The sequence below is a fragment of the Dermacentor silvarum genome, chromosome 5, assembly GCF_013339745.2.
Source record: "Dermacentor silvarum isolate Dsil-2018 chromosome 5, BIME_Dsil_1.4, whole genome shotgun sequence".
In the NCBI taxonomy this organism is placed as follows: Eukaryota; Metazoa; Arthropoda; class Arachnida; order Ixodida; family Ixodidae; genus Dermacentor; species Dermacentor silvarum.
The window spans coordinates 109,857,339-109,873,497 of NC_051158.1; the positions used below are offsets into that span (position 1 = coordinate 109,857,339).

The following is a 16,159-nucleotide window of genomic DNA, read 5'->3' on the forward strand; positions in this document are numbered from 1 at the left end:
CTAAAAAAGGTTGTCGCAGTTTCACCTGAAAGGCGAAGCATGAATTGCGATAGCAAATTTGTAGAGAGCTATACGGAGTAATGATAGTGGCTTTATCAGCTGTATAAACTTGGACAAGCAGCAGCACCGGCAACACGCAGAACTGTTCTCGACGCCGTCGGTGTTTTGCCCGCGTTCGCACAAAATGCGTGCGGCGTTGGTGACTGTTGCCGGAGCCTCTGATATAAATAGCCACTTGGTGCCGCAGCTAAACGTCGCCCCCTTCCCTCCCCTCCCCTTCCCCCCACGGCCTTTCGCGCGTCGGAAGCAGGCGCGTTTACTCTACATATATGGTGATTGTAAAGGAGGAAAGAGACGCCTACTTCTGCAGCCCTTAAGGGAGCGCGGCGCAGAACGCGCGTTTGTTCTCCGCCGTGGGTTCACTCCCCGTGAAAGCGCGCGTCCCTCGCACCCTTTCACTCGCACATACAGCGTTCGGTGGCGCGCGGCGACGATTTCATCTCCATTGACGTCATACGGAACCTCACGGCGACGGTGATGGCGACGGCAACGACGCCGATGACGCCGACGGCAGAAATCTGCTTTGGAGTGTCCATATAATTGCTATCGCAATAAAAAAAAGAGGCATTGCACTGCGGCACGGAAAACACGCAGCGGTGAGCCTGCTTTAAAACCTTTATTTTGTAAAATTTTGTAGTGATAAGTGGATTATTAGAAAGACGAATAGTTAGAGTTACAAGTATTAAATTATGCGCTGACACCTACCAGTGCTGGTAGGTCAGTGTGATGTCATAGATTTCAAAGCACTTTGAAGGGGCGCGCGAATATCGAATAGAAGATTTAGAATTGAATCTAGAAGTTAAAAAAACAAAAAACAAAAAAAAAAAACGAATATCGAATCGAATATCAAATATCAGGAACTTTAACACAAACGTTTATGCTCCCAAATTTTTGCAAAAGTCACAGTGCTGGAGGCTAATCTTATTACTTAACAAGAATCTTGCAAGCTATCAGTTACTTGGGTACCTACGAATCAAGATGCATAGTATGCTTTACTGTTATTAATTAAAGAGAACACCAAATTAGTATACCAGGACTGATAACTCAGTTCGCATACGAAGGTCTCAAAAATTTTTTTTTTTATAGATAGAATGTCTGTCCAATAGAATTAAGTGCTTTTTCCCCTCTGAAGCTGAAGAAATAGCGACATTGACCTACATACCAATGCGGTTTGCAAAGTCTGTGGACCTCATTGTCCGGTAGAGGATGAGGTCCTCGGACTTTGCAGAGTTTTCAATTTAATAGTGGGCCATACTGTGCTTAATGGCAATCTTCTATTGCTTATATGAGTAATGAGCAGTAAAGAGTTCGCAAATTGAGAGGCCCACGGCAAGTTCTCCTCCAGCCCTGTAGTAGGAAACATAGTGCAGCTTCGCTGGAATACGCGTGCAAGTTGGCCTCCTCAGACCCTCCAAATGACGCTGCGCCACAATCGTGGTTACTTTGGCTGGCATACCAACCTCTCCCTATATAAGGACTCTGACTGTACCTTTAAGTGCAGTGGATCTGTGCGTAGTGCGTTTGTTTGCAGCGGGCTCTTTAGCAGACCGAGAGGAAAAGCTCACTCACCGGCGCTCTCCAAGGCGTAGTCTGGCAGACCGGTCTTGTCCGCGTCGTACTTCGCCAACATGTCTTTCACTACCCGAGTGACTTCGTTCACATCAGTTGTGCCGGCGGTCGATGGTGTGACAACCCGGGGCACACGTCGAGCCTCTTCCACTGCTTCTTGTGCCACCTGCAAAAATGTCGCAAGGGTCAACCACGGACCTGCCAACCTTAAGATGTAAATACAGTAGAACCTTGTTCATACGTTTTGGAAAACATACTAACTACGAAAACGTACGATCCGAAGTCGATAAAAAATTTGACAGACTTAATTGTAGTCGACATCTATGTAATGCAAAGTTGTGCGAATTGTTGCAGCAAAAGACGTCAACGTGTGTCAAGCTTGTGCGGGCAGAGCGGCCCGAGACGTGCGTTTTCGTTTTAGCAAGTTTACGTTTGTGCTCCTTGAATTCGGCCTGGGTGGGCAGCTTCTTCAAGCGGGGCATTATGGCGGGTAGTTTTGACGTGCCAACCTGTCACAAATCATTGCGGTGCGAGGTGCCGATGCGATGTGCATGGAGCTGGTTGACCGATCAGTATGCACTGTTGTTATTTTCCTTTGATAATTCGAGCTATTCGACAACACGGGAATACGATGGCTACGCTGCCGCCTGCAGCAGCGAACGGATGCGCGTTTGTATTATCGCCAGATAAAAGTGTGCATGCAGTACGCTTCCAACGGCACTATTCCACATATGCGCTGTGGAACAAATAGGTGAAGATCCTTATTGCAATATGTTGGTGGCGATAGCTGTGAATGTGGCAAGCGGCGACCCGGGAGGAGATTTGCTGTCAGAAAAGGAAACTCCGTGCGTGCCAGCAGCGCCGGCGTTTTCCCACGAAATGGGCGGGCGAGTACTGCGGTGGCTGGCTTCTCTTCTCGAACGTGCACGCTACGCACCTTTTCTTGTTTACACGGGATCTAGCAGCCGGAAAACTTATCATCCGATCGCATTTGGGCAATGTACTGAACACTGGTACTGAAAAAACACCTTTTCCAACATATCAGACGGTGACAAAGAAGCGTAACTGTCAGTGGAGTTTCTGCATAATTTTTGTGTTCTCGATCGCGAACGTTGGCACCGGGAAATTGTACTTAACGGGATAATATCAACGAGGTTCTACTGTAATACTACCGTCAAAGTGAAATAATACTAAAATATGATGGAAAGTAGTAAAACGGTTTTGAATGCAAGACATACACTGTTTATTAAAAAAAAATTTGCCGAATGTTCTCATAGAGACAGTGTGAAAAGGCATGCTGCTCTATACTGGTAGCAAAAATGATCTTAACCACAGAAAAACAGTAATGTTCACAACATGTATTCGTGAAAGTTCCATGTAAGGAAATTCCACCTCGCGTTTTACTGGTGGCGCTGTTGTCACTAGGTCCGAATAATAAAGTGGGTCCGAAAAGTCGGGCTCTGAAAAACTAGTCGACGACTAATTTGCATTCTCTTGTAATCAGTCTTGTCCCCAAATAGGTCGCGAATGAAAAATCGCAAAACTTGGCAGGCATGCAACCAACCACATGCAAGTGAAACCCTATGCAAGCAACACATGACACTGTAGTACACGTAACCACATGTATGTAGCATCGTAGAATGTTGTAGAGAAAAATTTAATTGTTGCCTCATTTAACACAAATGCACATTAATATCGCTGTGACAAGAGACGCGCTGTCGTTTTCCTACTGCGTAACGTTTAAAGACAGGCAACGAGAAACCAAAACAAAATCTAGCTGCTGGTGGGTGATACCGGAACACGATGCCATCGCAGTGAAACATGACACTCACTTGGTGCCAGCTACAGCAGGGAACAGCGACGCGGGAACAGTGAATGCTAAAAGTGTGTAGTAGGCTTCCAACGGTACCACACGTGCTACGGAACAGATAGCTGAAGATGCTTATTGCAACAAGCTTGGCAGCGATGGGAGATTTGCTGGTACCGGAAGAGGAAACTGAATGCCTGCCAGCATTTTCACGTGACACGGGCGGGCGAGTACTGCAGGGAAGTTGCCGTGGCGGGTGTCTACTGCTCTCGATCGTGCGTGCCTTGCACCTTTTCTTGTTCACGTGGGATCTAGCAGCCAGAAAACATGTATGACTGCAGTTTCGCAATGTACTGAAAGTTGGTGCCTAAAGTGCATTTTCCGGGAACATGTTAACGGGTAAAAGAAAAAGTAACTATACTGGGCAATTCTTTGCATTCTCGATCGAGAATGTTAGGTGCCGAGAAATCGTACGAAACGGGATCGTATCAGCGGGATTCTACTGTATCCTCGAATTTCTGAGGACAAAAGTTCTTTCCTACTTTTGCAAAGTTTTCCGAGAAACTCGTACTTCTTTGTGGCTTCATGCTACATATCGGGTGGATGACAATTGTTCCCTTACATAAAACTTGTGGATCTTTTGCAAAAATTGATTTTCTGTATTCAGGGTTGCGATTTACTAGGCGCCACCCGGCTCCCAGCTCGATACAGAAATGAAAGGGCCAAGCAGGCTTCGTCCTCACCTTGCGTGCTTCTAGTGCTGCCTCTCGAGCTTCAGAAGCCTGGCGAGCGGCCGCTGCCACCTCTGCCTGGACGCTGCTGCGATGCTCGTCGAGGCGAGTGCGGAGACGGGCGTCCAGGTTGGCTCCGAAGTTGCCCTCCCGCCTGTCCATCTCTTCGGTCAGCCACCGCTGCAGCCGGCTACGAGGTGCTGCCGCTGAAGTGTCGTTCATCACCTACGTTAGAGACGGAGAGAATTCAGGAAACGCAGGGAGGTAAACTAGATGGACGTCACATTGGATACCCTGAGGGAGTTGCGGTTCGGAAAAAAAAAGAAGGCAAAAAAAAAAAAAGACATTACACGTGCACAGCAGTGGACACACGTTGTCTATAAGCACCTTTTCGGAATTCGTTGATTTTAGAAAAGCCATTAGAGCACGCGTAACTTTCTGGGTCGATGACAGATAATGCCGAGCACCTAGGATCGTTGCCTCTGTCAAGAGTGGACCGTGCACTTGGCTGAGCGTGCTCCGAGATGTCGTATGTCAAATCGGACGCAGTGGCAGACGAGGTGCTCGATGACATCATTCCAGTTGCAGTGGTCGCACGTGGGGGAGTTAGCCATACCAATGAGAAATAGGTACGAATTTGTGAAGGCTACACCCAGTCGCAGGCAGCATGGCAGTGTAGTGTCAGCATTGGTGAACAACCCTTGCAACTTGAGGAGCAAAATGCATGCATGGTATCCTCGAATGCAATGCATCCACAAGGCCTTTAAGACAACGCGATCTCTGCGAACCCTCACTGCAGCAACGGGCAGAGAGAGAGTGATGAAATGTTTAATGTAGTGATGTGCGAATACTCAATAGTAGATTTAGAATCGAATATTGAATCAAGGAAAAAAAAGGCCAAATATTGAATATCGCGAGACTTCAAAAAAATTATTGCTTACAAATTTGGGCAAGAAAACACAGTGCTGCATGTGCTCGCGAGTCCTTAGCATTTCATAACAAGAATGTACCAAGCTATCACAAACTTGCAGGTAGATAGAAATCACTATACTGCGTGGTCTACTCTTTCAACCCTTAAACCGCCGATTTAACTTCCGAAAAACGTACCAACATCGCCAATTTTTTTTAAGCGGTCATAATTTTTTTCATGCAATTCTGATTCTGAAAATATATGTTACATCATTGATTTCTGTTTAAAATTAGCACAGAAATTAAAAATTAAAAAAAAAAACTGCTGTTGAGGGTGGCTTTCCCTCAATGTATGCCGTATAACACGTCAGAATGTACTGAATGTCATTCTCGTCAGTGGGCTGCCACAAGATTCCGGGCACTGAATAGAGCGGAAACCGCGGAGGCACAGGTGGCGGGTCATCGGTGTTCACACACTGCCACACCCGTGCACTGCTCAGTGCGCCACTGTGACCGTGATTGCCGTCGCTCTAGTCGCTGTCGGACACAAATTACATGTCGTCACTAATGCTGCTTTCTGTAGTGCTCCAAGAAGCACCTCTTTTTCTTGGAGCATCGCCGCCGCTGGCATTCTTCTTGCGAAGCGCCAATATGAAATGACTGTTGCCAAGTTTAAAATACGCGCAAAAGGCACGAAATGCGGTTTTTCATAGACAACTACTGCCATCTAGGGTTGAAAATTGCAAGCAAAGCAATTGACGACCGTGATACGTCTTTAGCGGGAGAAGGAGCGGAAAATCGGGCCGGACGAGTGCGACTCGTCGTTGGCGATATTGGTACAAACTCGTGTGGCGAGTACAGCTCGGGGTTGGTGGCTCAAAGGTTGAAGGGGCCCTGCACCACTTTTTACCGAAGTCGAGAAATGCAGGTCAAGTTAAAATAGACTAATTCAGCAATACTTTGCCACAAAAAGTACTTGATACATTCAGAAGAAGTGGAGTTATTGGTAATCGAAGGTCGCGTATGATCCCGTTCGCTGCGCTCCCGCTCCTTCTTCAATGACTTGCACTGCGAAGGCTAAGGCGGAGCGGGGCATGGCCACAACACTCCGCCTACTTAACGTCACCGTGGTGAACAGTTCAAGTTTGATTTTGGATGTTCCCGTATGCCACTACTTCAGATTTTGGGACCTACGACGTGGTAAACGTAGCCAAAAGCGGTTGTCCTCAGCAAGCCGCAGTGCGCTCAGCCAGCGAACTCATCGCGGCACCCCGTGGTGGCCACAGTATCTGTGCTACCTAGCCGACTGCAGCTACATGCAAATGCAGTGCTTGTGCGCGGTACTTGCATTGCGCATGGCAGAGCTTGAGTGCGCGCTCGCGCTCATATGCTCCAGTCCGGCTGTACTAGGTGGTGCAGACCGGCTTTGCCGTGCTCCAGCTTGACCGACGGATAGTAGCCACATCCAACTTGTGCATTTTGAAGCGCTATCATCAATAGCTCAATACGAAGCGAAGTCTGCCAAGGCAGTCCAATGGCTACGCATTCCTCACATGGAGTGCTGTAATGTAATCTATTTTGGTCAGTGTGGGCATGACAAATGGAGATGCCTAACCACACTGAAATCATCAAAGCATGGAGCTGTCACGAAAACATGCCTCCAGGCGGTGATGACCAAATATGAGAGATAATTGGCTTGTGCAAATTTTTACTGCGTCGTTATTCAAGTACAAGAAATTTTGATCAAGAGAGTGTCTGTGTCGCTGTGGTGGGTTGAGGAAAAGTGATAGAAATAACTAAACACAGTGGAAAAGGAAGTTAACAGTCATCAGAATTGTTCTGCCTTGTTGACTCATATGAAAATAAACAGAATATTCGGAAGTTCAGAAACACCTGCAAGCAGGAAAGTTCAATTGTAGTTTTTTGTATTTCACCACTACGGTGTCGCCCTGAAAAGTTGGACGATGTGTATGACTCTCCAAAAAAAGGGTTTATGAGCACTTGAAGCCTGGTACACAGAGTGCTCGTGCATTCTGCCCCATTGAAGTGCAGTCGCCACAGGCGGCAATCAAACTTGCAACCTTGGGCTCTACGGCACAATGCCTTAGTCAGAGACGCACCCAGCAGCTCTCCTAAGCAGGAGCTTGAACATTAACTTCTAGTAGCTTGTTACGATTTCACGACATAGAAGTTCCGAGCTATCAAAAGTTGTGATAAAACGTTCATTAAATTACAGAAGTACTTACCGAGATGTATGAAAGAGGCATTTAATTATACATATTCTAAACAGCACAGATGAAACAGAGAGAGAGAGAGAGAGAAAAGCCGTATTGTCATTCTTTTTCTGCCTCTCTTCTTGGTTTGCTTGTGCCATTTAAAATGTTTAAAATGGCCTTTATATGGGTGTCGCAGGGGGCGTTTTTGATTACGATCAAGGCTTAAACCGGGATTGAATTTATCCATCACGATAGCTTCCCTTCCACAGCGCAACGAGCCAATCAAGACTGAGAAATTTGATCTCAGTCGGGCTCAATCAGCATAAAGAATTCCCCATGGGACCCAGGTATTAGCCAAGTCGCCACACACCTTGCCTCAGAAGAGGCAACTGTTGCGCCAACATACAAGCATGCCACTAGCACAAGCATGTTTTGATTCTGTGAAATCCATCCACAGGTACAGACGCATCACCATCCATGTCAAGCACACCGTTCCTCACAGGGCGCTCACCTCAAGCACCTTGTCGATGATCTTTGTGTCGAGACCGGCCAGCAGCGCCGCCACATCCTGGCAGCAGTCCTTTTGGTCCTCCAACCTGTGTACAAGGCGCTCAACCCTGAAACAGATTCATTGATTACGTCACAACTTCGCAGAGCAACAGAGGAGACTTACACGAGCCTGACAAAAGCAGGTCGAGTCATCTTGTCAAACATGCCGGTCGGTCCTGGTCATGTAAATTCTAGACGAGCGGGGTTTTTGCAGCATGCATGTAAACGCAGGTCGGCAGCTCGGTTGTTCAGAACCAGCAGCAATGACCCAGACGCGCTGTTCGTGTGCGCTCTTACATCAACACAGGCTGTTCCAGTGATCTTGACCGACCAGCTGCAAGTTCATTCAAAACCTGTCGGGTCGTACCGAGCCAGATTTTGCCTCTCACAGTAATGTCTCTCACAGCCAGTTTGTACAATGGCTGTGAGAGACATTACAGAGGAGAACTCTGAATAAATCTGGGCTGGCCTGAAATTCCTTGTTGTGCAATGCAACACGTGGCACACAACAAGTGCAAAGTGTAAAGTGCTGGCGTGCACTGCGAGCGCAGGAGACGCTGGCTGTAGCGAGGTAAGTGGCTGAGCGGCTGTGCCGATAGCATTCCTGTTGCCAGAGTGATCTTTATCACTCCACCTCAACTCTTTGTGATGAACGATTACACGGTGGCCACCATTTTATCTCGCGCATTCGCAACCTCATTGGTGGAACTGCAATTATGACCTTTCGTCACAGATCTTAGTGCCGGCAAATAGCTGATTTGGCGCAGCAATAAGCACTTTTGGTGCAGAGTTGAACGTACATCTATATGCCATGCGATCCGAATATTGTAACTCAAATAGTCAACAAATATAGCAGAGTCAGCTTGATGCGTATCAATGCAACATGCAGGATAAAAATTGCCAGGTTAGTCTTATTTTTGATGGAATACCTTTCCCTGTGTGCATATCACATTATGTCTGCTTGCAACAACTGTCTGCACTTTCACCACACTTACAGCGAGAAAAATAAAGACACATTGTCGTACGAGGACGCATGCAAGGAAGACCACACTGCACAGTACGTGCAGAACTAAAGCAACATTACGTTGAAGACATTCAAATCTAGTTTCTTTTTTTTTGACACACGGTACGCTGAATTGTAGCACGTGTCTCCTACTTTTATTGGCAATTATATGGACGCTACAGGTGCATCTTTGCCGTCGGCACCGACGATTGCGCCGCAATCTCCCGCATTCGAGGGAGGAAAACCGGGAAGAAAAAGCTCCGTATTCCGTTGCACACATGGCGCCGGGGGAGGGGCGGTGCAGCAGCTGCGCATTGCGTGGCCGCGCACGCCTTATCTTGAAAGCGATCTGCGTGGGGGGCCGAGCCTAGGTGCGACGACAGCTTACATCTTTGTGCATGCTCCATTCTCGCCGCTCAGTTTACGTAGAGGCCATACACAGCACGAAGGTCACTTCGCTCGCTGTTGCTGCCGCGCTTCCTCCCGCCAACGTTTTGACAGCGAGTGTCCGCGGTCATCGAGTGTGATGCGTTCATGTTTGCCTGTGTGCGCTGACACCATGCTTGTTATTTTGTTAGCAAGAGTACGGCTGATAAAACTATTATACGTACTTCGTATAGCTTTCTACTAATTTGCTATCGCAATCGATGGTTCGCCTTTCGGGCGAAACTGCGACTTTTTTAGAGGTGGCTGCGCAAAAAAAAAAAAAAAAAAAAAAAAAAATCGCTCAAAATCGCCCTGCCCCAACTTTGCGCATATTTTTCGGAAAAAGAAGTGCGTTCATTATGCGAGTAGATACAGTATATATAGATACAGTTAAACCGGCGTCGCCCCACTGCGGGCGACACTATGAGCCACGGGGGCGGAGTAGACATGAAAGTGTGGCTGGCTTCGCTTCATACCACCATCGACAAGGCTAGAAACCATATCTTTTCGTCAGCGATTCTCAAATTAATAAAGAAATATATTTTCTTGCATTCAAATTTGCTTTTTTCGATCGCCCGACAATTTGGAAAATTTAGTGGCCCCCTTCCGTGCAAGAAAAATTCATTGGTGACTGCACTTATTTGCATAAAAGATTGAATTTCAATATAACAAAATTTTCATATAACGAATGAAATTGCAGATTTTACCGACTTCGTTATACCGAGGTTTAACTGCATTGTTCAAACAGGTATCGTTAAAGGTGGGTTCGAACGTAGCATGCTTTTGGGTTACGCCTCAGTTTTACTAGCGAGGAAGCTTTTATTCCTCTGTGGTGCAAACTTAGTGAAATTTTCAAGCTAAAATGTCGTTTCGGAGTAGTATAGCATGAAGGACTGCTTTTGGCACAATTTGGTGTAGCTGTTCCACCACTGCTACCCTTCACCACAAGCGCTTTCTCCTCGTCCTATGCCCGCACCAACTCCATGCAGTGCCATGAAAGCTACAGCTCACGTCAACAGACCAGAAATAAGGCTCTTCCACAGTTTGTCCCTAATGATCCTGCAAGTGACGCCGACGAAATAGAAGCCTCGTAAAAGGTTGTGACCCATAAGGCCATAACAAGCGAGCGCGCCTCCTTTCTAAGAACACACAGCCGGCTCTTGTCATGTAGGTGCTATCGTCCCTCGACCAATTGACAGCTTTTACCCGGGTGACGTCATAAGCAGGATCTTGCTCGCGTCGCGACTTGTGAAGAGGAGACCAGAAAAGTCCAGAGAGCATCGTGGGATTGTTTCGTGAATTCATGGCTTTCCAGCGGTGTGTTGCAAGGCCTTGTTTGGCAAATGCAATCAGTTTACTAATGTGCGCGCGATGTGAGTGTTTACCTGAAATGTGTTCAAAGATGTCAGAGGTGGTGCGGGGCCCTTTTAAGTGGCAAGGAAATTGCACCGGTGTGCCCAGAGGGATAAGGACTGGCCTGTGGCACTCACGTGATTCTGTGCGCCTCCAGTTGAAGCTTGAGCTGTTCCACTTCTTCCTGCAAAATGCACGTCACCGGTTCTCAGGGCCACTGCAGCCCCCGACATGCAAGGCCAAATAATGCTCATGCTATGAAATAAGAGATAAGGTCTCAGAGAGTTTCAATCGAAATCTTAAGGTTTCATTTTATGGCAGTAGCTGTTATCAGTATTTTTCAGCTTCTGACTTGTTCATATGCCCATCTTACACAACCATTGTAGTTGCTTCCGATACCTGCATAGAGATTCCTTAACCAAGGGTTTGACAAAAGCTCATCTGGTCGATTACTTGACATTTTGGAACCCATACAGGTTCCCGAGCACGAAACCGATGGTGCACGAAACCCATGGTGCACAAAACCCATGGTGCACAAAACCCATGGTGCATGAAACCCATGACAAGAATCCATATGGGTTCCTATGCATGAAACCCATATGGGTTCCAAAATGTCAAGGGAAGACCAGATGGTTCTAGCTCTCAACCTATTTAACTTAAGCCCCATGAACCTTTCTGGCAAATAAATGCAAGACATTTTGTCATTTAACTCTGACCTGACCATGTCATCCTTAATGCTAGTCTCGGAAGAAAAACAGCAACACCACTTGTGGCCCAAAAGTGGGCTCAAGGCTGCAGCACATGTCTGCACTCACACGACTCCTGGCGGTGGCCCCTTCGTCGTCCCGATGGCTGGTGGGAAACTGCAGTGCCAAGCGCTTCAACGCCTTCTCCACGTGGGCGTCGATGCGCTCATCCGACAGCAGCTCGGACTCTGCCAGCTGCTTCTTCAACTCCACCGGTACTGCCGGAGGTGGAGGAAGAGACGAACCACTGGTCGAGCCCCACGACAGCCAGGCTGGTGGGAAACTGAATGAAGCCATGGCGCCGCCCACAGCCTTTGACGCTCCTGCTGCCACCTGGATAAAATCCGAGACGCAATTATGCACACGGAATTCATCACTATTCGATTTGGTGACGCTTGAGTATTCACACACCCCGAATTAATAGCTTTTGAATTATCGAGATTTCACTATACTACCCACTACTCCCACGGTAGTTAGGCGATCACAATGTCTGGGTTCCTCTAATAATGTTTTTGTAGAATACCCCTTGTGCTGGGAAGGTCCACAAGCTCACCTCATAGATGTGGTTGCCTGCAGATGCCAGCGTAGGCTGCACCGAAGCCAGGGGGACTGGATCTGTCGCTCTCCTCGTAGAGCAGCCAAGCCAAGCAGCGGCAGCATCACCAGCGCAAACAGCAACACGGCCAGGCGCTTGCGTCGCTGCGGGGTCATCCTGCGAAACACGGAGAGCACACGTCGGAGGGTTTCTCACGACAATGCGCAGACGAAAATCTGGCACCACTGTCTATAGGAGTTTCCTAACAAGCTGCTGTGTCGCCCCGGAAATGTTGGGATGTGGGTGTGCAGCGGCTTGACTTGACTGCGAGTCAACAGCGTAAAGGCAAAACGAGGGTGCAGACGGAACAAGACTAGCAGAACACAAACAGACGTGCAATGTGCATTAATGGTGAATATGTTTTTCTGGCTCTGGTGCACAGCACCTGTAGCAGAGCCCTTTCATTTAAAGAAATCCTTAGCAATTCATATACACAAATGGACCGCGAACAAAGCACATGCGTCAGCAAGCCATCCATGGCACTATCAGAAACGGAGCTAAATTTTTTGGAAAGCCACACGTACGGACAACGATCGGGACATGTGCATTTTCTGGTGTCTCGGTTTATATATTTTTTTCGTTTTCTTTCTGATACTCACTTGTCTCCATTTAATCTTGCTTCAGTCGTTGTTAGTTTAGGTTTTTTTTCTGTTTCACTCTTCTGTTTAAACTAGCACTTGTCCTGTCTACGTCCTCATTGTGACTTCTCACTGTAACCTCACGATAACAGACCACCCACCGGCCTAAACAGTCACCCTGCCAAGTTGGCACCCTTCATGGACGAGCGTTTGCCAAGAGGCAACCAACCAAAATAATTTTTTTCTTGCGGAGTTTTGGTTTTTGAGGACGGAGCTGCAGGTCAAATGTATTTGACCAACATTGAATGACACGCAGTAAGCGTCGCGTGTTCGATTAGAGCAAGAACAGAGAATGAGCAAGTAGTTTGGGACGCCACTTGCTTTTTCTTTTTTCTCTTGAAAGCACGGTCGGAGGAGGAAGGCCAATGCAAAATACGGGGCTGCTGTGGTGTCGCACAGGTAATCTAGAGCAAATGAAATGTACAGGCTCGTCCACTGTTAGGGGGAACGAGCGAGCACGAGGCTCATCATGCTCAGCGCAGCGCCAGTTGCAGGGAGAGGTGAAAACCAAGCAAGTGCACGGTACACTGCAAAGGCAGTGCACTCCACACATCATGTGCAACCAAACCAGCCCTTCGCTTTGCCTGTTCTCGTCCTGCGCTGTGTTGCAATGAATGCAGTTTAGATGGGAAAAAAAGTGTGCTCCAGTAGCCAGCTATGGGAGGAACAAATTTCTAGAACACTCTTGGCAACATCAAGCACCCATCATTTGATGCAAGCTTTGTGTTTCAGATGCTATCGCACGACAGACCAAAATGCATTCCTTTTGTAGATGAAGCGTACCGTAACGCAACGCCAATGAGTCACACCGTGACCTGCTCGTTTTCGGCACTGTTATACATGGCATGGCACAGCAATGCCTGGCCACATTATGGTCATTTTGTGGAACGACTGAACATCTGATCGGTCGTGTGAAGCTGCCAATGGCAAATCAGAAAATTAGAAAAGCGCTTTGCTGCTGCTTTCTAGCATTCTGTGTGACTGTAATAGAAGTGGGTGTACCTATATGTACAGGTGTGTGAATACCGAATATAGTAGATTTCGAGCTGAATTTCGAATATCAGAAAATTTAAGGAAGACCTTTTTGCTTACAACTTTCGAGCAAAAGCCAACACGGTGCTGCTATGCTCAGGGGGCTTCTCACATTACGTAACAAGAATGTTGCTAGCTATCAGTAACTAAGGTACCTGGGAATCAAGATGTACTCGCGAATCCAAGTAATCGCTCGCCACCTAGCGGCCACGCCAAGAACCAGCCAAAGCAGGTTTACGCTCTAAGAGGGTCTATTATCACAGTCATGCGCCGAATGCCTCGTACTTCTCGAATAGTCATGATGCCGCAGCGCACAAGCTCAAGAAAGAAAAAAAGACTGATGTCGAAAGACTTTTGTTATGTATGAATATGCACGTCACTGCGATGGGAAGACAGCAATGACATTCATCATTTCCCCAAAGAAGCAGACGATGCACATCGTGGAGCGACATCGATAACAAACTTGTGCATTGGGAAAAGGTGACTGACACTATGCTGGTTTGTTCGAAACATTTCATCCGGGGCTACTTCTTTCTTCCCTGCGAGTAGAGACTATTGCTTTCTTTTTATATATTTAAATATCTTAATGGTGCTTCAAATCACGAAGTGTACTTTGTTTAGGCAGGACGTTAATTAAATTGGTGATGTACGCTTAAGCTTCATTTGGCTTTACTTAGTTTTCTGCTCCAGCATTAGCGTTAGTAATGCTTTTTAAGCAGCAGCAATATTCTCACTAATGTACTTTTGTCGGCAGGCACGGTAGCAGGAACGATAACAAGCTCAGAAGGTCTGAAGTTGATTGTGACAAATCTTATGCTACGAGGCAACACATCGTTTTGATAGCATGCTTTATTTAGTTTAGAAGTGTAAGCAGAAGATGGTGTTTTCTCATTCAATGTGGTGAGTTACGAGGGCGGTCCGATAAGTACTTAGCCTTCAAAAGAAAAACGAAAAATTTTGGAATGGTGTCGATTTATTTCTCAACATAGTCCCCTTTCAACTCTATACACTTGACCCAGCGATCCTCCAACTTCTTGATCCCGTTAGAAAAATATGTTTTCTCCTGAGCTGCAAAGTAGGCTTCTGTGGCGGCAATAACTTCTTCATTCGACTCAAATTTTTGTCCGGCGAGTGACTTTTTCAAGTTGGGAAACACGAAGAAATCACTCGGGGCCAAATCTGGAGAATACGCTGGATGGAGCACCACTTCGTAGCCCAGTTCGACCAACTTGGCCGTGGCGACGGTGCAGGTGTGAGCTGGCGCGTTGTCATGGTGGAAGAGCACTTTTTCTTCACCAAATGTGGCCATTTTTTTCGCAATTCGGCGTCGAATCGGATCAGTAATTCAGCATAGTAGGGTCCTGTCACCATTTTGCCCTTCTCAAGGTAGTCGACGAAAATGGTGGCCATCACCTTTCCGGCCGATGCGACAGTCTTCGCCTTCGGAGCAGGTTCTCCGGGTACAGTCCACTGTTCCGACTGTTCTTTGGTCTCTGGTATGTACCAGTGGATCCATGTTTCGTCGATGGTCACAAAACGACGCAGGAACTCCTTTGGATTACGCTTAAACAGCTTCAAACACTGCTCTGAAGTGGTCTCGCAGATGCGCTTGTTGTCCGGAGTGAGCAAACGCGGTACCCATCGCGCCGACAGCTTTCTCATGCCCAAAATTTCATGCAGGATATGACCCATACGGTCTTATGAGATGCCTACTGTCTCAGCTATCTCGCGCACTTTCAGTCGGCGGTCTGCCAATACGAGGTCGTGGATTTTTGCCACGTTATCGACCGTGGTAGCCGTTTGCGGGGCCCCTGGGCGAGGCTCATTAAAAACCGACGTGCGACCACGTTTAAACTTGAAGCAATTTTTGACGGTTGCCATTGAAGGAGAAGACTCACCATAGACGGCATCCAGTCGCTCTCATTTCGCTGCGCGATTTCCCTTCCAAAAACAAGAATCGAATCACCGACCGATATTGCTCTTTTTCCATTTTTTTTTTACGGACACATGAAAAATCACCTGCTTCCTCCTCCTCGAGCGGCCAAAAACAAAACCGCGAGCCCGATTCGACTGGACCTTTGCATGTGTCCCATTAAGAGAGCGTACTCAACGTCAGTATATGTTTCATGCGATAGCGTCGCGCTCTCGCGGTGAGGCTAAGTACTTATCGGACCGCCCTCGTACAAGTTTATTTGCTCACAACAAATTTAGAAGCAACTGCACACAATACTCGTTTCAGCTTTGGACCTGTGCACAGCATCGCTAGTTTGCTTTCCGACACTGTGCACACAGTTAAATTCCATTACAACTGGTTCCTCTTGTCTATGTCATGCATATACCCTTAACCCCTTAAGGGCTCATTTAACAAAAAAAAAAAATGTTCCAAAATTGCCAAATTTTTTAATGATGCAAAATGCTTCAGTAATATGTTCAAAACCAAAAAATATTTGCGAAAACTTTTTTCGAAACTTTGGCTATGCCATCGCCAGTGTTTGTGTATTGTGATTTAATCAAGCCCGTATTCC

General features: G+C 47.0%; 1 protein-coding gene across 1 annotated transcript in view; it reads right to left on the reverse strand.

Annotated features, from left to right (window-relative positions):
• The window catches only part of LOC119454326 (SUN domain-containing protein 2-like), a 44,691-nt gene extending 29,395 nt beyond the window's left edge, over positions 1 to 15,296 (reverse strand). Inside the window, exons 1-7 of the mRNA XM_037716287.2 lie at positions 15,003 to 15,296; positions 11,923 to 12,081; positions 11,439 to 11,702; positions 10,761 to 10,807; positions 7,804 to 7,909; positions 4,180 to 4,392; positions 1,630 to 1,795 (exon numbers count right to left, since the gene is read on the reverse strand). Of these exons, the coding sequence (XP_037572215.2) occupies positions 1,630 to 1,795; positions 4,180 to 4,392; positions 7,804 to 7,909; positions 10,761 to 10,807; positions 11,439 to 11,702; positions 11,923 to 12,081; positions 15,003 to 15,296 (1,249 nt within the window). The remainder of the gene's footprint in view (positions 1 to 1,629; positions 1,796 to 4,179; positions 4,393 to 7,803; positions 7,910 to 10,760; positions 10,808 to 11,438; positions 11,703 to 11,922; positions 12,082 to 15,002) is intronic.
• Between the last annotated feature and the right edge of the window lie 863 nt (positions 15,297 to 16,159).